The sequence below is a fragment of the Gorilla gorilla genome, chromosome 12, assembly GCF_029281585.2.
Source record: "Gorilla gorilla gorilla isolate KB3781 chromosome 12, NHGRI_mGorGor1-v2.1_pri, whole genome shotgun sequence".
In the NCBI taxonomy this organism is placed as follows: Eukaryota; Metazoa; Chordata; class Mammalia; order Primates; family Hominidae; genus Gorilla; species Gorilla gorilla.
The window spans coordinates 29,234,774-29,258,004 of NC_073236.2; the positions used below are offsets into that span (position 1 = coordinate 29,234,774).

The 23,231-nt window shown below is 43.3% G+C and overlaps 1 protein-coding gene across 4 annotated transcripts in view; it reads left to right on the forward strand.

Annotated features, from left to right (window-relative positions):
- The window catches only part of LOC115933152 (inactive serine/threonine-protein kinase TEX14-like), a 35,952-nt gene extending 25,937 nt beyond the window's left edge, over nt 1-10,015 (forward strand). For 2 of the 4 annotated variants that reach the window (XM_055377372.2, XM_063695514.1), the window contains 2 exons: nt 2,562-2,664; nt 9,724-10,015. In XM_055377372.2, coding sequence (XP_055233347.2) covers nt 2,562-2,664; nt 9,724-9,749 — 129 coding nt within the window. In that variant the 3' untranslated portion in view covers nt 9,750-10,015. Of the gene's footprint in view, nt 1-2,561; nt 2,665-6,450; nt 6,734-9,723 lie in introns of those variants that run through there. The other 2 variants (XM_063695512.1, XM_063695513.1) reach the window with 1 other exon arrangement.
- The last annotated feature ends 13,216 nt before the right edge of the window (nt 10,016-23,231 follow it).

The window sequence follows — 23,231 nt, forward strand, 5'->3', positions numbered from 1 at the left end:
TGCTAGAAAACTGTTAGAAATCACTTCTTTTTTTTAATTTTTAAAGACATAATCTTGCTCTGTCACCCAGGCTGGAGTGCAGTGGCACCATCTCAGCTCACTGCAACCTCCACCTCCCGGGTTCAAGCGATTCTTCTGCCTCAGCCTCCCGAGTAGCTGGGATTACAAGTGTGCACCACCATGCCCGGCTAATTTTTGTATTTTTAGTAGAGATGGGGTTTTACCATATTGGCCAGGCTGGTCTCAAACTCCTGACCTTGTGATCCACCCGCCTTGGCCTCCCAAAGTGTTGGGATTACAGGTGTCTGCCACCGCACCCAGCCTGAAATAACTTTTATATATTATATTTTGTTATCTATTGCTGCATAGCAACAACAACAAAGCCCAAAACCTAATGGCTTAAAATAACAATAGTTTATTATTTCTCAGAATTCTGTGGGTCAGGAATTTGACAGGTTCACCTGAGTGGATCTTCTGTTCCACATGGCCATTGGCTAGCATCACTCACTTGTTTGCAGTCAGCTGGAGATTGGACTGGGCAAGAAGGTCCAAGAAGCCTCTACTTACATGTCTGGTACCTTGAGCTCCTCCAGGTGGCCTCTCTTTGCACTTGACTTGTCATTCAATAGATAGTCTCACCCAAGCTTCTCTACAGCATAGCAGCTGACTTTGCAAGTGAAAGCTAAAACTACCAGACCTCTTAAAAGTTAGTCCTGACGCTAGGATTGTATCACTTTCACTGCTCTCTGTTGATCGAAGAAATTCATGAGGCCAGCCCAGATTCACTGGGTGGGGAAATAGACTCTAGCTCCTTATAGGAGGCGTGGCAGGGTGGACAGGAGGGAATTGATGGCTGCCACTGCTGGAAACCATCTACTAGTACATAGGATATAGAACAATGATACCATATTTATTTTTTCCTTAAAAACGTCACCCTCTTTTTCTAGCATCAGGGAAAAAGCCGTCTCCATCTAAATGCATTTTTCAGACAACTGAAGTTTATTTCTTTTAATTTCTTAGGTCTTAAAATTTTAATTATATTGAATGAAAACATTACAAACTTCATGATATTCTAAATATCTATTTTGATTATATTCTAAACATATTCTAACCTTTTCTTGGTGACAGTGGTATTTTTCTGAACACCTGTTATGGTGAAGCATCATGATATAGGGCTGTCTTAAGCTTCTGCTAAGGAGTGTTTGCCCATACAAAGGCCTCTGGATCTTATACTTCAGGGAGCATGTAGTAATTTTTTGTGCCTCCTTCTCACTTTTACACATCTTGCTCCCATCTCAAACTCCATATTTGTTGCGTTAATTTGCTGTAGGCTAGGAAATATAATTAACTAAGTTTGTTAAAATTATGTTAAAATTGGGATAAGTAGAGCTGATGGTTTCTTGAATAAAGAGCATAGACTTTCATTTGTTTTACTTTTGCTGTTTCCTAAGTATTGTAACCTTTATTGTATTCTGTTTTATTTTCATAGCATCCCCAGTGGTAGGTATTATCATTCTTATTTTATGGATAAGTACAAGGTCTTATTTTATGGATAAGTACAAGATTCTCTTAGTGTCAGGGTGCAGTGTCTCACACCTGTAATCCCTGCACTTTGGGAGGTCAAGGAGGGTGGATCATTTGAGGTCAGGGGTTCATGACCAGCCTTGCCAACATGGTGAAACCGCATCTCTACTAGAAATATAAAAAATTAGCTGAGTGGTAGTGGTGTGCACCTGTAATCCCAGCTACTCAGGAGGCTGAGTCACGAGAATCTCTTGAGCCTGCGAAGCAGAGGTTTCAGTGAGCCGAGATCAGGCTACTGCACTCCAGTCTGGGCAAAAGAGTGAGGCCCTGTCTCAAAACAAAAAGATTCTCTTAGGTTAGTCTGAATAACACTTAGACTAGAACCCAAGGGCCTTAACTCCTGCCACAAAGATCTGCTGTCTTCATATTCATATAGGAGGGGGAAAATGCTCAGGAAAGTGGATTTTTTTTTTTTAAATTTCTATCTTGTCTGCTTATTCTCCACTTGTATCCTGTCTGGGCTAGGTTCCTGGAGACCAACATTTCTGGGTAAAGACCTCCAGATAAGCTGGGCACAGGGGCTCACGCCTATAATCCCAGCACTTTGTGAGGCCGAGGTGGGTGGATCACAAAATCAAGATATCGAGACCATCCTGGCCAACATGGTGAAACCCTGTCTCTACTAACAATACAAAAATTAGCTGGGTGTGGTGGTGTGTGCCTGTAGTCCCAGCTACTCGGGAGGCTGAGGCAGGAGAATCTATTGAACCCGAGAGGCGGAGGTTGCAGTGAGCCAGGATCTTGCCACTGCACTCCAGCCTGGCGACAGAGCCAGACTCCGTCTCAAAATAAAAACAAAACAAAAAATGACCTCCAGATAAGAGATGGGTTAGCAGATAGGAAAGATGCAAAGGGAAATCCTGGTAGGTCTGGTTATTTCTATACATTTAGCAAGAATGGCTTTGAAAATAGTGTGACAGTGAAGAGAATGGGAATTCTCTCATCAAAGCTCTGAAACATGTTTATTGCTTTTTAAGCTGCTGACTCTTTCTGACCCTGGAAAACAGAACACAGATGAACAATTTCAGTGCACTCAAGGAGCCAAGGACAGTTTGGAAACAAGCAGGATCCAAAATACCAGTAGGTGGTTCAACATTTTCTTGTTCTTAATGTCACTATGTCACACAGACTTCTGTGTGTCTCTGAGGCCACTCAGTGATCTTCTTACGTCTAGTGACAAAAGGACTGTGAGTGATGAAGAAGAGTAATGCAGATTGGCAGGTTCTCCCACTGAGTGAGTAGGAGGAGCAGTGTCATGGGAACTTGAGGAGACATCAAAGCCCAAGTGGCTGGCAGGTTAATCAGACAGAACTCATCAGTTGTTAGAAGCAAAACATCTTGCCTTTCCACAACTGCCCAGATAGTTTTTCTTATAAAAACAAACACCAGTTATTCCACTTACCAGTGCTTCAGAAACTAAACTAATTGGAAACCAAGGTTGTTTAAAGTAAGTGTCACTGACTCCAGAGAGAGAGTTGAACAATGTCACTATGACCTTAGGGTGTGTGATTTCCAGCCAGACGAATGAAATGAATTGACTTTAGCACAAATTACTGGAAGAAGAGTGTGTGTATGTTTGTATATATATTCATACACATATATGTATATATAATATATTCATACATATATGTATATGTATCATGCATACATAGGTATATATGTATTCATGCATATATATGCATATACACATATATTGGTGCATATGTATACATACATACATATATTCATACATACACACACACGCTGAGTTTTAAAGAACTTAAGTAAAACAGGCCGAGTGTGGTGGGTCACGCCTGTAATCCTAGCACTTTGGGAGGCCAAGGTGGGCGGATCACTTGAGGCCAGGAGTTCGAGAGCAGCCTGGCCAACATGGTGAAACCCCGTCTCTACTAAAAATACATAAATTAGCCGGGCGTGGTGGTGGGCACCTGTAATCCCAACTACTCGGGAGGTGGAAGCTCAATAATAGCTTGAACAGCCGGGCACGGTGGCTCACACTTGTAATCCCAGCGCTTTGGGAGGCCAAGGCAGGCAGATCACGAGGTCAGGAGATCGAGACCATCCTGGCTAACATGGTGACACCCCGTCTCTACTAAACATAAAAAATTAGCTGGACGTGGTGGCCGGCGCCTATAGTCTCAGCTGCTCGGTAGGCTGAGGCAGGAAAATGGCGTGAACCCAGGAAGCAGAGCTTGCAGTGAGAGGAGATCGTGCCACTGCACTCCAGCCTGCGTGACAGAGCAAGACTCCGTCTCAAAAAAAAAAGTATCGCTTCAGCCCAGGAGGCAGAAGTTGCAGTGAGCTGAGATGGCACCACTGCACTCCAGCCTTGGCAACAGAGTGAGATTCTGACTCAAAAAATAAATAAATAAATAACAAACTTAAGTAAAACCAATTTATTTGGTGTGTGGGAATTACTTTTTAATTTTTAAAAAATTTATTAAATTTTTTTGGTTTAAATTTAGTTAGTTATTATAAGTAAGGGAATTACTAAAAGGGCAATAATTTTTTTTCTTTCTTTTTTTTTTTTTTTGAGATGGAGTTTCACTCTTGTTGCCCAGGCTAGATAGAGTGCAGTGGCGTGATCTCGACTCACTGCAACCTCCGCCTCCCGGGTTCAAGCGATCCTCCTGTCTCAGCCTCCTGAGTAGCTGAGATTACAGGTGCCCACCACCATGCCCAGCTAATTTTTTGTATTTTTAGTAGAGATGGGGTTTCACCTTGTTGGCCAGGCTGGTCTTGAACTCCTGACCTCAGGTGATTCACCCACCTCAGCCTCCCAAACTACTGGGATTACAGGTGTGAGTCACCATGCCCAGCCAATATATGTTTTTCAAGGCAGACTAGTATATCAGTTTTAGTTTCTTTTTTTTTTCTTTTTTTTTTTCCTATGGATAAAAGGTAGCACTAATCCACAACTTTGAAATCAGTTCTCCTGGGAAAAAAACACTTTTTATTCCTCCCCCTAGTGGTGATTGAGACTAATGATGAGTTTGCTGTTTGTTTCATGTTGGCAAATATGTACATAAGGGAGAATGAAGGAAAATGTCCAGACATTTTATTTATTTATTTTTTATATTTTTGAAATGGAGTTTCGCCCTTGTTCCCCAGGCTGGAGTGCAATGGCGCGTTATTGGCTCACTGCAACCTCCACCTCCCAGGTTCAAGCGATTCTCCTGCCTCATCCTCCCAAGTAGCTGGGATTACAGACATGCACCACCAGGCCCGGCTAATTTTGTATTTTTAGTAGAGACGGGGTTTCTCCATATTGGTCAGGCTGGTCTCGAACTCCTGACCTCAGGTGATCCATCCACCTCAGCCTCCCAAAGTGATGGGATTACAGGCGTGAGCCACTGTGCCCGGCCCCATCTAATTTTTTGTATTTTTAGTAGGCACAAGTTTTCGCTATGTTGGCCAGGCTGGTCTCGAACTCCTGGCCTCAAGTGATCTGCCTGCCTAACATATTCTAATATTTTTCCCAGTGTCTTTTTGTTTCAATTTTTCTTTTTTTTAAAGCATACTGAAGTTTAAAATGTTTTTACTGCCATCAAATCTTTTTTCTATAATGTTTATTAACCTTTATGCCTGATTGCCCGTTCTTCCCTGATATCAGATAAATAAGTACCCACACATTTTCTTTGAGTTTTCATGCAATGAAGAGTAATTTAAAAGATAATAAACGTATCTACAATTTATTTTCAAATAGTTCAGCCAAAATGAAGTTTTGTACACATACACAGACACACACAGAAAGCAAATATGTTAAAACGTTAACTACTGGTGAATCCAGATGAAGGATGAGTGTCCATTATACTGTTTCTTCAACTTTTAAGTGAATTTGAAATTTTTCAAAATAGTAAGTTGGATGGGGAAAAATTCTTTGCCATAAGCTAGAAATTAGCTAAGTTTCTAGGTGTTTTGTGACCCACCTTATCATGTGAAACATCTTTATCCTACAGTAGTCTGTGGGGTTTATAAGAAATGTTCTGCTGCATTAAAAAAAGAAATTTAAAAATATAGTGAATAAAGGTCATCTTCCATGGCTGAATACATTACCACAAATGTAATTTACAGAATTTCGTTTTTTAGCAGAAAACTGTCTTAAAAACTCATTCATTAAAATGAGATGTGTTGAGTTGTAGTGTGACCCATTTCCACGTTATAGTTGAGAAACTGGATGTTCAGAAAAATTAAGTGACCTAGGTAGTACCTCCTGAGTTGGAATTAACCCAGGACCCCTGACTCTAGTCCTGCTTTTTTTCCTCTAAAATGTAAACCATGACTACTACTACTAACTAATACTTCTCTTTCCATCTCCCTCTCCCCATTCTCTCCCAACTGCCTAGCTCCAGAAGTAAGGATTTAAAAAGAACTAACATTTGTTAGATTTTTTTTTAAATGTTAAGCCTTGGTATATCATTTATAGAAGAATTAAATAAGCTTGAAAGAAAAAATTACCTGCAGTTTTACCAGTTAAAAGTTATTAACATTTTCATGTTGATTCTTCCCTATTTGTGTGTGTATTATTTTAATTTTAATTAATTTTATTTTATGGGTTTTTTTTTTTTTTTGCTGCTGCTCCTTGTGGAACAGGGCTAACCCATAGGCAGTGTGTCCAGAGTCAGCCCGTACGAATATTTTAATGTTCTCACTTTGTACATTCTGTTTAACTTTACTTTTGCTTAAATATGTGCTTAGCTTTTTGTGCCAATAAGTTTATAACTGTATTGTTAGTGGCTACTTAGTATTCCACATATGAAAAAATAAAGTTCACTGATTAAAGTTATTTATATAACTTTATTTAAATATAGTTATTTATTTATTTATTTATTTATTTATTTATTTATTTCATGCCTGTAATCCCAGCACTTTGGGAGGCCGAGGCAGGCAGATGACCAGAGGTCAGGAGTTTGAGACCAGCCTGGCCAACATCGTGAAACCCCGTCTCTACTAAAAATATGAAAATTAGCCACGCGTGGTGGCAGGCGCCTGTAATCCCAGCTACTCTCAGGAGGCTGAGGCAAGAGAATCGCATGTACCTGGGAGGCAGAGGTTGCAGTGAGCTGAGATTGCGCATTGCACTCCAGCCTGGGGGATAAGAGCAAGACTTCATCTCAAAAAATAAAAAATAAAAATAAAAATAAATAAAGGTACCCACTCCTTCTGTATCCTTGCTGACACCACGTTTATTGTTTAAAAAAAGATTGTTAATTTGATGAATGTTTTTAACTTATTATTTTTTAGTAAAATTTAACTTTTTTTATTTGTTTATTGGTTATTTTTCCTGTTTTGTAAATTGTTTTTTCATATATGTTGCCCATTTTTCTGTTGGTTTATTTTATATTGAGTTGTTAGAGTGCATGTTTTGCAAATGGTTTTCCTATTTAATCATTTGTCATTTTAATTTATTACTGTTTTGATAAGCAGAAGATTGTGTTTTTGCATGTGTTTTTTTTTTTTTTTTTGAGATGGAGTCTTCCTCTGTCACCCAGGTTGGAGTGCAGTGGTGCCATCTCTGCTCACCGCAACCTCCGCCTCCCGGGTTCAAGCCATTCTCCTGCCTCAGCCTCCCGAGTAACTGGGATTACAGGCCTGCACCACAACACCTGGCTGATTTTTGTATTTTTAGTAGAGATGGGGTTTCACCATGTTGGCCAGGCTGGTCTCGAACTCCTCACCTCAAGTGATCTGCCTGCCTCGGCCTCCCAAAATGCTGGGATTACAGGTGTGAGCCATCGTGCCCAGCAGAAGATTGTTTTTTATTTTGTCCATCAATCTCTCTTTTTGAAAACTAATGTCTTTTATATCTTTTGCTTTTGGCCTTCCTGAACCCAAGATAATGTGAATCTTTTTTTTTTTTTAACTGGAGGCTTTTTGTGATTTGCTAATAAGCCTCTTATAAATGTTTGCTATTACTTGGCTTTTTTTTATGTAAGATGTGAGGTAAGAATCTAACTCTTTTTCTTCAGGATTGGTATCTTGCTGTTTCAACCCAAGATTGTAAGCTTCATGAAGGCAGATATCTTGTCTGTTTTGATCCACCACCCTATTCCTGTTATATAAGTAGGCACTTGAGGATTTGGTTTCTTATTAAATATTTAATATTTAGAAAGGAAGTCAGTGGAAAATATTCATTTGTAATATTAATTCTTTGGGCATGCATCAGAATCACCTGAGGAGCACTTTTGAAGTCTGCTGAATCAAAATGTAATCTCTTTTGCTATTTTGTATGTTTCTGTAACACAAATTTACTCATATGCGTATAGTGGGAAAATGATATTAATGTATCATGAAAGTTCTGGTGGTTCACCAAAGATCTTTCTTTATGCATTAACATTTCTAAGTTCTCAGGAGTACACTGTCTCATAATGAAAGAAAAAAGCTTCACAACACATGAAGACTTAAGAATATTTGAACATTCTGCATTTAGTTTTCATTTAGTGCAAGTGGTAACTGCTTTAGTGAATTTAAGAACTGTTGTGCTTTTCACAGTGTTAGTGAAGATTCAAGCATTGAAAAGACAATGTGAAGACAAATTTTCTTGTATGTTTTTAACGTTGATAAAGGAGGGAGGGGGAGAAAAAGAGGTTGATATAGATGGTTATATGCCAAATCTGACTTTTTTTTAATTTTTTTTTGAGACGGAGTCTCGCTCTGTCACCCATGCTGGAGTGCAGTAGTACAATCTCAGCTCACTGCCACCTCTCCCTCCTGGGTTCAAGCCATTCTCCTGCCTCAGCCTCCCAAGTAGCTGGGACTACAGGTGCCCACCACCACGCCCAGCTAATTTTTGAATTTTTTAGTAGAGACGGGGTTTCACCATGTTGGTCAGGCTGACCTTGTGATATGCCTGCCTTGGCATCCCAAAGTGCTGGGATTACAGGCATGAGCCACCATGCCCGGCCACTGATATTTTATTTAGATGAAACATACTGGTTTATTTTGGAAGCCAATGACCTCACGTATTTACATCTTAAGAGAGGCATCATAAACTGTAGGGCTTAAAGCTGCCAAAGATTGACTGTATGCCAGATGCAAAGGATACTAGAGCTTTAACTCTATTAAGTCTATTAGAATTGTAATTGCTTTTATTGGTGTTTTCCTTACAGAATTGTACAGGTTTTAGGGTATAGCCATAATCTTATTTTCCCAGAAGGCCTCTCAGATTCAGTGCATACTATTAGAGAATATGAGGCTTTTCATCAGTGTATATTAGCTGAAATATCTGTACTACGGTGTTTTGAAGCAACTGTCCAGTTATTTCCTGTATGCATTCTTGGCTCAGAACTATTGACTTTTCACAGTTCCTTAATCATTATTTAATACATTTTAGGGTTCTATAATCCTGTGAACCACCCTCATTGTAGGTTTCTCATAGTCTAAGTAAAATTAGTACTCTACAATTTATCTGTTTTATAATATTGCTTATATCTTTACAGCAGACTGGAAATTAATAGGGTGTGTGTGGATGTGTGTTGGAAGGTAGTGGATTTTGGGTGAAGGGGCTTTCATTCTGCTACAGTTCTGCTGATTTGGAGGCACAGTGGGGTGTTTTTGGCTAAGGAAATGTTGTGTATGCTGTAGTGTGGGCTTTATGGAAGTACGCCCAGAGATAGTAGCAGCTGGAGTTCCTAGGTCACTTCTCTGACTTGTGAACCTCAGTTTTGGTTTGGAAAGCCTGAAAACTTTTGATAGGAACACTTGGCCATGTTATAGTTGTTAAGTTGGGTGGACACACAGGTTTTACCTGGAATACTATTTCCCAGCCAGTGGTTCAGGCCATTTGAAGAGCCATTGCAAGGAAATGGCTGAGAAGTTGGTATCTTCCTTTGTCATGATTGCATTATTTACCTATAAATTCTCTATAATTTCAGTATTGTTACACTAGAGGCTGATCAACACTAACTCACCTGACTTTGTATAGCTTTTAGACTCTTCAAAATAGTACATGGTGTATCTAAACTATAAAAGTGAGGTGAGAATTTGCATATATGTAAATATGAAAGTTACTACTAAAGGTTTCATTAGACACATATTAGACATGGCTCTGCTGTGGTTTAAAACTGACTTTTTCATTTAAGGCAGTCTGGACTCTATTAGTGAGAAATGAATTGTTTTTCTTGGTTTTATTCTCTAAAGGATCCAGCATTCGGAGGCAAACATGAAGCTCCATCCTCTCCAATTTCGGGACAACCATGTGGAAATGAACAAAATGCTTTACCTTCAAAACTTTCAAACGAAGAGTTAATACAGAGTATGGATCGTATAGATTGAGAAATTGCAAAAGTAGATCAGCAGATCCTTAAACTGAAAAAGAAACAAGTAAAAGTCTTTGCCTAATATATTCTAAGAATGTATGTTTTTCTCCGTACAGAAGATATTTTTGAGTTTTCCATATTTTGAAACTTTACATAAAAGGAATCATGCCTTACATATTCTGACTTGCTGTTTTGTGCTACTATTGTGGTTTTCTGACATTCATTCATTTTCCTTGCTGCAGTGTCTGATTATATGATTGTAGAGAGTGAAATTTGTTTTTCCATTCTATTTTTGATTTTTTTTTTGATAATCCATACAATGGTGCTGGTTTTTGGTTCACATGTAGAGATTTTCCAGGATATGTGCCCAGGATTGGCAGTGCTTGGCCCAAGATTATGCACAGTGAACTATTTAATAGATGATACCAAATTTGCTAAGAAGTAACACCATTTTACATTCCCACTGGCAGCTTATGTGGGTACTGGTTTGTGCACATTCTTGCCTTTACTTGATATCATTTTTTCAGTTGCATATAAAATAGTCTTGTGTGGTTTGGAAGGAGGCTGAGCTTATTTTCATTTGTTTATGGGTTATTTGGGTTCCTTATGTGCATTGTTCAAGTCTTTTGTCTATAGTCTCCTATTTCATGATTGAAACTTTTAGGATTTCCTGAAGTCCCTTGTCAGATATGTGTATAGAAGATTTGCCCAGTTTGAGGCCTGTCACTTCACTTTTAGCCCAGTATCCACTCTCAGTGTACACTAAGTGCATTTTTTTCCCACATTTCGAGTCTCACTCTGTCACCCAGGCTGGAGTGCAGTGGTGTGATGTTGGCTCACCGCAACCTCTGCCTCCCAGGTTCAAGCCTCCTGAGTAGCTGGGACTGTAGGCGCTTTAAGTGTTTTTAATGTATTCATAAAGTTGTACAGCTATCATAACTCTCTAACTCTAGAACATGTTTATCATTTCAAAAAGAAACTCCATACTTACTAGCAGTTACTCCCCATTTCCCCCTTTTCCCAGCCCCTGGCAACCACTAGTCTATTCTCTGTCTCTATGGACTAGCATATGCCAAATATCAGAAAAAGCAGAATCATATGTGACCTTTTGTGTTGGCTTCATTTATTTAGCATGTTGTCCTGATTCATCCATGTTGTATCTTGTGTCAGCACTTAATTGCTTTATATGCCTGAATCCCATTGCATGAGTGTACTATATTTTGTTTATCCATTCATTAGTTGATGGATATTTGAGTAGTGTTCATTTTTTGACTATGATTAATAATGTACTGTGATGAGATTCATGTACTCGTTTTTGTGTGGACGTATTTTTACAATTTTCTTTATATATCTAGGAGTGGGCATATGGTAAATCTATGTTTAAATTTTTGAAAAACTTCAAAACTGTTTTCCAAAGTCTCTCTACCATTTTATATTATTACCAGCAGCGTATGGAGGTTCCATTTTTTCCTACCTCCTTGCCAACATCTGTTATTTTCCTTTTTTAAAAAAATATAGCCATACTTGTAGATGTGAAGTGGTTATCTAGTTGTAGTTTTCATTTGCATATCCTTAATGACTAATGATGTTGAGCATCTTTTCATGTGCTGATTGGCCATTTGTATATCTTTTTAGAGAAATGTTCATTTAGATTGTTTACTCATTTAATTGGGTTGTCTTTTTGTTATTCTAAGAATTCTTTATATATTCTGGACATTATTTCCTCATCAGATGTATGACTTAATAGATATTTTCTCTCATTCTGTGAGTTCTTTTCACTTTCCTGATAGTACCCTTTGATGTACAAAAGTTTTGAATTTTGTTAAAGTCCAGTTTGTTTTTTCCTTTTGTCACTCTTGCATTTGGTGTTGTATCTAAGACCCATTGCCTAATTCACGGTCACAGATTTATAACTATGTTTTCTTCTACAAATTTTATAGTTTTACCCCTTATATTTGGGTTTTTGATCGTGATAGTGTTTTTTTTGGTGAATAGAATTTGTTTAGGTTTTATATGAAAACCCACTGGGGCTATTAAGGTAGTTTTACTATATTATCTTTAGAAGTTTTATGGTTTTCCTTCTCATCTTATTCTTAATCCACTGGAAACTACATGTTGTATAGTCAGTGTTCATTTATATTTACTCACATATTTGTCTTCTTACGTACTCACTATTTGAGGAGAATGGTGTGAACCCAGGAGGAGCTCCTGGTGAGTGGAGATCACGCCACTGCACTCAAGCTTGGGCGACAGAGCGAGATTCCATCTCAAAAATAAAATAAAATAAAATATAAAAAGAAAAAGAATTTGTGTCTTGTTTCCTCATTAATGTTGGTTGAAAGCTTGTTGGCACTTGTCTTTGACTTGTGTTTTATTAACATCGATTGGCATATTAAAAGTCCCTCTGAGCTTACCTTCTCTAAAATAATATAAGATAAAGGGCCTGTGGGAAGGACTATGAGGCAGAGGGGCTGGTGTGAGCACATGCTGGGCAGGAGGAAAGAGGTAATGACCAGGACCAGAGAAATCCCCAAACCCAGCAAGTCAGGGAGCCAAATGAAAGCCTTTCATCCTGTATCGGCCACCTAACCCCATTGACACCCCAAGTGAACGTTCTCTTTTAGAGATACTCATTGTCCTGTTTCTTCTGTAATCTTGTAAAGGAATCTGATTTCTCCCTTTAGCCTTTCACAGGACTAAAATTTCACATTAGAATGCTATTCTTTAGAAGGCATCTTCTTAGATTAGGCTGCAAGGAGATTGAGGAAGTTACTGTCAGTCACTTATACCCCACAGGGACATTAATTCACCAGAGCTTTGGTGAGGGAGTAGAGGAGCTCATTACAAGCAGGTCTGGATGCTGCACAGAGTGTAAAGGGGGCAGAAGGATCCAGGACACCTAGGCCTGGAGATAGTGCCAATGCTGGGAGGTACCGTTATTATCCCCATTTTACAGAGGAGGAAATAGACACAGGCAGGTAATGTGATCAAGACCATGCTGCCCCGCAGTACAGGAGCCAGGATCTAAACCCAGGCAGCCTGCCTTGCCATCAGAGCTCTCACCCATAACCCCGTGCTGCAGTTAAGCAGGATTGCCCTGTGGCCAGGTGCACAGCTTCTGGGTTCACGTTCCAGCTTCTCTACCATTTCCAGCTATGTGATCTTGGGCAAGTTACTTGTCTGTGCTCAAGTGTCCTCTGCATAGTGGGTGTAGCAATACGTGCCTCATGGAGTCCCTTAAGTGAGTTAATAGCTGTAACATGCTTAGAATGGTGCCATGCGCATCATCACCATCCACTGTATATGGGCCATCATGCCTGAATCCCAGATGGACACATATCCTTGAAGGGTCTAAAATCTAGGATCCTGAAATGCCTGGCAGTGGGATCCTGAAATTCTCTGGCAGCATTTTAACATATTTTGGCTGCAGAATTGTACCCTGCTTCCCGGGGCTAGAAGGTGTGGGATCAGCTTCTTACTCAGTTCAGCCCCAAAGTAGGCAAAGAAGGTTTTGTCACAGGCTTGCCTGGGGGCCAGCCCCTGTAACCTCCCCTTGTCCCTCCCTTGCATGCTTCCTCACCCATATTCACACATGAACTCCAGGCCTTCTGGGCCCCAAGGGAAGGAGAGAGGGTGGGGAGTGGGTTCACTGGTCCACCGAAGCATGCTGCCTCCAGCCCTGCTGCACTGGTGGGTCCAGGGAATGGGCCTGGAGCTGAAGGGGTCTTGCCCTCCGTTTAACTTTAAGCCTTGATTTGCAGTGATCCAAGAGCTTCATCTCTTCCTGTGAGCCTGTCTGGATGTTTATGCTGGATGGCTTGGGCTCCTTCTTTCAGGGGTGCACAGGCCAGGGCCTGGTCGGCAGCCATGGCGGGTGAGGAGACTGACAGATGAGAAGACCTTCTGCTTCAGCTTCAATGTATGGGTCTTCTCCTGGCTCTCAGTACATTCCTCCTGAGTCATGATGGGCTCCAGTTCAATGAAACCTTCTGTGGCAGCATCATGGTGTCCAGGGGTTTAATCTGGGGCATGTGCCAGTGCTACCCCAAGGTATGTGGTTGTGGGGGTGAGTGGAGCCAGAAGGGCTGGATCTTGTTCCTCTCTTCCATGTGTCAGCCCCATCCTTCAATCATCTTGTTATTTTCATTTTGACTCCCTGTTTTATTCTGTATTCTCTTCTGAGCACCCGTCCATTCATTTATCCATTCATCCATCTATTCATCCATCCATTCATCCCAGCTTCAATCAGTTAATCCATGCATCCATCCATTTATTTGTCCAACCACCCATCCATCTATCTGTCCATCATTTAGCATTAGGATTGATCAAAAGCCTCCTGGTTCTGGAGCCATAGACTAGACACCATGGGGAGACATGATGAAAAATAACATATGATTTGTGTGCTTGAAACAAAAGCTAATGAGTGCTTACTACCTGCCTAGCAGTCCTGAATTCAGGGTGCAGTTCTCCCCTCATCCTGAGCGTTTTGGTACCTTCTATAGTTTCATTTTGTAGTAGAGAATGCTGAGCCTCATAAAGTGGGGATACACAGCTGCGTAGTGGAGTTTGGATTGGAGCTCAGATGTGTGTGACTTAGGCATCAGCCTCTGCCTTGAGTCCTCCACTCCAGGGTCTCAGAGCTGCTGAGCATTCTGGGGTTGGTCCGCTCTAACCTTGGTGGCATGCATTGAGCAACTCTCCATATTTTGGAGTCTTAATGTATTCCTAGCCTTAGTGATGGCAAGGACCCTGCTTTGGGAGACCTGGGTTCTAGTTCCAGCCCTGTCCCAAACTTTCTGTGTGATCTTTGTCTTTCTGAGTCCAGTATTTGCATCTGCATAATAGGACACAAGCACCAATTTTCACAGCCTCCTAGGGGTATTACAGAGGTCAGACAACAGAAGAGATATATGAATATTTGTAGACTGTAGAGTGTTTTATTTAGATGAAGGGCTGTCAGGTCCTGACAACCCTCTGGAATGAACATGTCAGAAGTTGTAAACCTTCAATGCCCAGAGAGGTGGAGTGACTCTTCCAAGGTCACATAGCTAGTCAGAGACAGACCTAGGGGGAAAAAATCAGAGAAACGTGGATTCTAACTTGGGCTCTGTCTCTAACTACCTGGGAGACTGCTCAAGCCCCTTCCCTCTCTAGGCCTCAGTTTCCTTGTTTTTACAATATGTGAGACAGGATGAGGGGATGGATGGGGAGAATATCTGGGGGCCCTGCTAGAACTCACCTCTAAGGCCCAGGCTTGGGAATCCTCAGAACCCCCATATTGTCCTCTACACCTGGGTGGCTGTGCTCAAGGACTCAGGAAGGGGAAACTCTTGCGGCCCTGGTCTCCCTAGCCCTTCCCCTTCTGTGGGCCCACCCTGGGCTGTCAGCGTGTTAGGTGCTGGAATGGTCTCAGCTGGTTTGTAGTCATTTCCGAGGCAGTTTATGGTAACCTCACCTCTGTCCATGCCGTGTCCTGAGCAGAGGTCCCGGGGAGAAGTCCTGGGGGCCAGAGCCACCCATGTCACCACTAGCCATGGTAGTCCTCTTCCCTGTGAGGAGGCTGCACCCTGGAAGATGGCATCAGGTGGAACGGAGCATCTGTCCTGACCTCCCCGTTAAGCAGAGGTGGCTCTGGGACTGTGGGCAGAGATACTGGAGTGGCAGTGGGAAGCGAAGTGGAGGAGGAAATATTGCTGGGTACTAATGAGTCAGAGTTGATAGACTCATGTCTTCATGTGCTGTGGAGGAGGCAGTGTGGTGGGGTGCAGATGGCATATATGTTTTGGTGACCTACAGGCTTACTTTCAAATAGCTGTTACCTCATGTTCCACGTCTGTGACCTTGGCAGAGGGAGCTCCTCAACCCCGAACCTTGCACAGCTGAGTGGGAGAAACCAGAGGGGTCTTATGTTGTCAGGGACCTGGCATCATACCTGGCACAGAGCACTTGCAAAATCTTCATTCTCAAGATTGGCATTTGTGGCTCTGGGGGATACACAGAGAGGTATGTGTATGTATGGGCAGGTACATGTGGATAGGTGTGGGTCTGTTTGTGTGTGTGGGAGTGCATGTTTCAGGGACACAGGCTATCAAAACCAGCACAAGGTGACTCCAATAAGGGAAGGGAAGAAAGCGCATGGTAAACCAGGAAGACACTCTAGAGATGAGGCTTCCTGCACCTCACATGGCCTCTTGGTGCCTGTGCCATTGTAGCCTTCAGTGCTCATGCTTGTCCTACCCTCAGGGTCCTGCCCTGGATGTCAGTGCCTGGCTTGTGGAAAGCTTCAGTAAATGGGGAAACATAAATATAAGGGAATATAACTAGCTAATTAGGGTAATTAAGTGAGGAGTAGCCATTTCCAACATGCCTTAAGCTGTCCCTGATTTTTAGGGGCTGGAGGTCTAGTGAGAGAGACAATTTGCGGCATGATGGGGAGGAAGTAGGATTCACAGAGAAGGTGAGCTTGGCTTTGTAGGTTAAGTAGAAATTCACCAGGCAGAGAAGATGTAGGAAGACGCTCCAGGCAGAAGAGCAACAGGATCAAACCCATGTGGTGAAAGAACAAGGCAAGTGGGTCAGCAATGCTGCTAGAGGGGGAGGGGAACAAGTCAAGGTGGAAATGGAGGGGCCTCAGCTCCTCAGTGCCTGGGGTGTCATGCTAAGGGATTTGGATCTTACCCTTTAGTCAAAGGGACAAGGGAGGGACATGACCACGTTTGCAGTTTGAGAAAATTATCAGGCTGATATCTGGAAAGAGGATGGTCTGGGGCAGCAAGACCAGTGGGCTTCTCTGCTCAGGTGAGAGACAGTGGTCATCTGGATTAGGCAGAATTTGAACCCAAGGCTGTAGGAACTGAGAAGACAGTTCCAGTTTACCATATGAGGAATACCTGCTGTGGCTGGCAGGGCACCAGCACTTCTACCCAGATTATCTCACTAATATTCTAAAGTAGACCTGGTCAGCTCTGGAAGCCACCTGGGCCTCAGGCATGAGAGAGGAGGAGGAATTGGGGCAAATCTAGTGGGTGGGTGCAGTTGGAGATGCTGAGCCTATTAGCAAAGATGGGACAGGAAAGTGGGGAGCAGGGAAAGGAGTGGCAGGGAGAGTGAGGCCTTTCCCTGCCTGGCTGCAGCCTTTACCCATGAGCCTCCCGTTCCTCATTCCTGACAGATCTGCTGGACCCAGGACCAGGACCCTGGTTGGTGTTGAAAGTTCTGTCTCTCCTCTGTGGGCCTCCCTCCCTCTGCTTCTTCCTTCTGAGGATTGCTCAATGTTCTGCCTAAACACAAATCTGACTGCATACTCTCCTGCTGATAAATCTTCAAGGATGCCTCTGATTCTGGGCAAAGCCTGAGCTTCTTAGTTTTATGTTCTGGGGGTCTCCATTGTTTGATATCCCCTCCCCAGCTTCAACTCTGCCTGTTCTTCCTCATCAAAGTACCTGTATTTTAATATGCTACCTCCTTCCTTTTCCTCCAAGATTTTCATAATTGTGGTTGTGATGATGATGACGATGACGGTGATGGTGAAGGTGGTGATAATGATAGTGATAGTTATGTTGAGGATGGTGGTGAGGATGGCGATGGTGATAATGTTGGTGATGGTGAGGAAGGCGATGGTGAGGAAGGCGATGGTGAAGGTGGTGATAATGATAGTGATAGTTATGCTGAGGATGATGATGATGATGCTGAGAATGGTGAAGGTGAGCATGGTGATGGTGATGGTAAAGATGGTGGTGATGAGGTGATAATGATGGTGATGGTCAGGATGGTGATGGTGAAAATGGTGGTGGTGATAATGATGATGATGGTGATGGTGAGGATGGTGATGGTGAAGGTGGTGATTATACTGTGATAGTTATGGTGAGGATGCTGCTGCTGATGCTGGTGAGAATGGTGAGGGTGAGACTGATGATGATAATGAGGATGGTGATGGTGAGTATGGGGATGGTGATGGTGCACCCCTTGATCTGACAATTCGACATCTAAGAATTGTTCATTTCTTCTAGGATTTTTTTTTTGAGTCAAGACTTCCCTATGTTGCCCAGGCTGGCCACGAACTACTGGCCACGAGTGATCCTCCCACTTTGGCCTCCTGAGTAGCTGTGATTACAGGCATGAACCGTGGTGCCTGGCTTTACCCTAGGAAATTATCCTGAGGAAATAATCATACAAGTGTGCCAAGTGGTACTTAGAGAAGGATATTTATTGTTGCATTGATGATAGTAGGTAAGATGTGGGAAGAATGTAAATGTCCAGCAATAAGAGATTGGCTAAATAATTGTGCTACAGCTAGGCAACGGGCTGGCTTATGGCCATTCAGAACACACTCCCTCCTGATTGAGTCAAATCTCCTGTCACTGCTCTCACACACCACACACCTCCCTCCTTTTCAGCACAAATTACAGTCGTAATTTTACATTTCTTTGTGAACCTCTTTGATGAGTTTCTGTATCCCTCATTAGATGCTAAGCTCCATGGAGGCAAGGAGTATACTATGTTCATTATTGTGTCCTCCATGCCAAGTTAAGTTCCTGGAACACAGTACTCTCTCAATAATTTGTTGTTAAACGAACGACTGAATCTATATTTCTTAGTATGGAAAGATGTTTGAAATATGCAATGAAAAGAAAGAGCAGATTATAAAACAGCATGCATGCTGTAGTACACACTGCAAATTCCCTCCTTTCTTGATCTTCTTTGGGGGACCACATGCGCACTCTCAGTCAATAAATTATGATTGATCCAAAGTCAATCATGACAATGCTATTCTCTACTGCTAGGGATGGTCATGAGATCAGGCTCTGGCCAATCTAAACACAGATTTCCAGACCTAAAGAGAAATCCTCTGGGGGTCACCTCTGAAGTTCTTGCTTTTCTAATAAGAATACAGAAGTGACTGCTTTTGCTGGCCTTGTAAACTCATGTAGTGGTTGGAGCTGCAGTAGCCATCTTACAGCCATGAGCTAAATTCCAATAGACTCACAAAGATGCTGGGCCTAACATTGTTGACCCAGTGAACCATAGCCAGGAACCATAGATACTCTAACTATGTAAGAAAAATGAACCTGTCTTTGTTTAAGTGACTGAACTTTCAGATTAATGCACTCCCAACATATACAGAGCATGATCCCATATATACCTGTATGTGCAAATATGAATAGAAAAATAATTAAAGTGATTATCTCTGTGTGGTAGGATTCTCCTTCATATTTTTTTTATTTTATAAAGTTTTCCCAAAGGGCATGTAAATAATAATCGGACAAAAATTTCTGTACATTCAGAAAATAAATAATGGTACTAATTTTATTTTTAAAAAATAAACAAAATATTGGGACCCCAGAAGGTAGTTCACTACCATATGGTAAGTTAATTAGCCACGACCGAGATGAACACTTGTGGGTATCCTGGAGGACAGGTTCGGCAGCAGTGAGAGGTCCCCTCCAGAAGAGTATGTGGTTCCAAACTCCTGAGGGAGGTGGGACAGACTCCAAGTAAGTAGATGAGAACCTGAGTGAGGCTCTGTTGGGAGAGAGGATGTTCCTCAGCCCTCACGAGGATGTGTCAGTTTTACTTGAGATTAGGTCCCGGCCTTGGCTGGGCCGCCTGCCAGGCAGGTTCTCAGCAGCATGGGTGATAACAGGAGGAGGGGAAGGCTGGCAAGCTGGGATAGCTCTGGGGTCTTCAGGTGGGGCTGTCTCGGGCAGCAACTGCGTTGGCTGTAAACACAGATTTCCAGGAAGCAGAGCGTTGCAATCTCTTCCACCACAAACCTGGACCATTAGGGATGTTTCCATAGCAGCATCTATGCCGGTGAGGAATCTGGACATGATCTGTGATCCCCTCTCCCACTTTTCCTTTTCTCTTAGAATGGGACAGAGCAGACTGGAGCAGCTAGTGTCCTGTAGTGACTCCAGTTTGCTGCTCTCTTCCTTATCTTCTTCCTCCTGCCCTCTGTCTCCTCTGCATCCTTCACCTTCTACATCAGGAAGCTCAAGACACCGGGCTGAGCCTGGGCTTCTCATTTAAATCACGGAGTGCCAGTCAATGCCTCCCTTCCTCTTCCCAGGGAGCAACTTCAATCTTCCCTGCCTGCAGTGGGGAGCTAGACCCTGCTCCTTATTCCCTGTGGGACCATCTGCAGCCTGTTTCCTCACCCCTGTAATGGGACTGCAGTCCTCCCTGCCCACCTGGCAGTGCTAATTCCAGGCCGGGGGCCCTCCTGGGAAAATCACCAGTGTGGGTGACACGGTGAGTTTTTGTGTGTGTGGAGGGGTGGGGCTGCCACCTGGCCATTTACAGACCCCATCCTTCCTCTCTCCCTGTGCTTGTCGCATGTCAGGAATCCCTCTCCTTTGTGCCATGAAACATAAGGCATTTTCAGATCCATCATCTCATTGAGCCTTGCATCTCCTTGGTGAAATTGGAGTTATTGTCACCATTTTACTGATGAGTAAAATGAGGCTCAGAAAGGGGAACGTCGTTGCCAGGGTTCCGCCATGGACTTATAGCGGAGCTGGCATTAGGATGCGTGTTCTGGATTCCTGGCGGGGTCCTGGCCCATCTGCAGCTAAGGCCTGTCTTTCTGCTCCCATGAGGTCCCTTTTCCATTCCTTTCCTCCCCATGACAGCCACTCTCACCACCACTCAGGGTCTGTGCTCACTGTCACACCACCCCTCACTGACCCCTGCATCTGGGCTGGAACCCACCATGTCCATCAGACGGATTTTCCTCAATGGTGGTTGGGCTCCAAATCCACTCTCCCCAGACTGACACAAATTGCACTACAGGGGGCCGCAACTGTAGGCATTTCTGGTCTAGAGAGAGAGAGATAGTCCCATAGAAATGTCAACATCAGTTGGTGAAGAAGAGAATGGAAACACAGGAGAAAGTTCAGGGAGTGACGTCAGGAGGAGGTGGCCCTTGAGTTGGGTCTTGAGGGATGTGTAAGAGTTACAAGGCAAGGAATGCTGGGAAGGGCATTCCAGGAGGAAAGAGCAGCATTCTCCAAGGCTCAGACTGGTCTGGTGGCTACAAGGTAGAGCTGGGTGACCTGGAACCCTTGAAACTGTGCTCCCTTTTCAGGAGGAAATCTGCAGCTCCAATACTTTGGGCTGTCTCAGAGTCCCCCAGAGATCTTGGGAAATTCCTGGGTCCTGTTCCCAGGGATTCTGGTTCAGGCAGAGGAATCTGCGCTTCTCACAGGCAGGGGCTGTGACCTCACCCCACAGTTCTGATGCAGTTGGTCCCTGGATCACTTTTGGAGAAATACAAGCAGGACTGAGAGGCTTTGACCCAAGCACTGTGCAGGGGGTGGGATGGGGATAGATGTGGAATGGGCCAGAGGAATAGTGGTTGGAGCTATACCCTCCTGGACAACCTTGTCTAAAATGTGGCTCTCCCATCCCCCTTTCCCACTAATACATTCTATCCTCCACTTTTCCTTTTTTATTTTATTTTATTTTATTTTATTTTATTTTATTTTTTGTAGATACAGGGTCTCACTATGTTACCCAGACTGGTCTCAAATTCCTGACCTCAACCATCCTCACATCTCGGCCTCCCAAATCACTAGGATTACAGGCATGAAGCTCCATGCTCTCATCACCAACTCACATGCTGAACATTTGACTAGTTTATTTATTACCTGTTTCACTCTACTGGCATGAGGGGTACATGAGGAAAGGGACTTTGTCTATGTCATTCACTGCTGTAGCCAGGTGTCTACAATGTGTAAGGTCATGGAAGCTGTTTCTGTTTTGGTTTGTAATTTTAATTTTGGGAAGCAGAAGATAATCTGAGTGGACTCAGTGGCTAACAGGAAAAGGGAGAACAGTCTTGGTGTGCACAAGAGTGACAGGGAGACCTAGACAGAGAGATGTCAGAGGACAGTTCCTGGAAGGGGCTGGTGGAAAGGTGGGGCAACTGGGGAGAGTCTCTCTGGACATCAATTCCTTTGAAGCTGGCAGGGAGGGAGGAAGTGCATGGGTGGAGAGGAATGCTTGAAGAAGACCTCCTTGCTTCCATATTCTTCATGAAGTGACAGGTGAGGGGCTTCCTGGGAAGAGAGGGCAGGAGGGGAGCAAATGTAGGCTGGTGATGGTGGGCCTGCAGCAGTGCCCCAGGGTGAAGGGGTGAATGCATTACTGAGGCTGGACCTTGGTCACGACCCTTGCCTTGGCTTCAAGACTCATTAAAAACCAGCCTCCTCCAGTGAGCTTAGATCATGCCACTGCACTCCAGCCTGGAGACAGAGTGAGACTCCGTCTCAAAAACAAAAACAGAAAAACAGCCTCCATTCCCATTGTGCCCAGCTGGACCATGCGCTGCTTCCTGGATGTGCCACCATCACAACTGGAACACAAATCCTGAGTCACTGCCTCTAGAAAGCCTGCCTGGATTCAGTGCCCATCTGACTGGGCTCCTGCAGCACCTGGTCTGCCACTACTATGTGACTTGCCTCTGCCTGCCTCTTATCAAAGGTGCCTGTGTTTTTACCTGCCTCAGTGAGGGCTGTTGAGGACCTGGCCAGGCTGATCCATCTTAGGGGCTAGAACAGGTGCCAGGCTGGACTGTGTCAGGTCTGGACAATAGGCAGGCCAGGTTCTCACACTGGGCACTGGGTGCCCTTTGTGGGCTCAACTGAGCATGACCACTGCTTCTGAGTGGCCAGAAGATTCCTGGGAGAGGCCTGGTTATCTTGGGGTGACCCTCACTCCCCAGTTCCTTCCTCCCTCCCTCTCTTGCTGAAACCCTTTTGCATGTCCTCAAAATCCTGCTCCAGCACCAGTAGCCCCCTGGTTTTCAGCAGCCTCAGGGAACTCTTCCTTTTCTTCCTTGCTGTGAGTAACAGGCCCGATCCCCTGAGGATACTGCTGCCTTGCGGTCCTCTGCTGCTGCCCTTCCCTGGACCTGAGCAGGATAGGTCCTCCTTGCTTCTCATTGCCTCCCTCTTTCAGCTTATCATCCTGCTCTTCCATAAAAATACATTCATGTGCCACGAAATGATGTTTCCATCAACCCAGATTGCATGTGCAGTGGTGGATGCATGAAACTATAATGGAGCCGAAAGACACCTACTGCCTAGCCCAGTGACATAACAATTGTAACGTTATGGCACAGTTACTTTAAAAATATATTTATTAAAAAAGATTTATAATTCTATAGAAAAAGAAATATATATCTTGTAGTGTAGCCTAAGTGTCCAGTGTTTATAAAATCTACAGTAGTGCACAGTCATGACCTAGGAATTCATCTTCACTCACCACTCACTGACTCACCCAGAGGAGCTTCCAGCCCTGCACGTTCCATTCATGGTAAGTGTCCTAGACCAGTGCACCATGTCTAGGTACCATACTATATTTGTATATAGTGCAATACTATGCTTT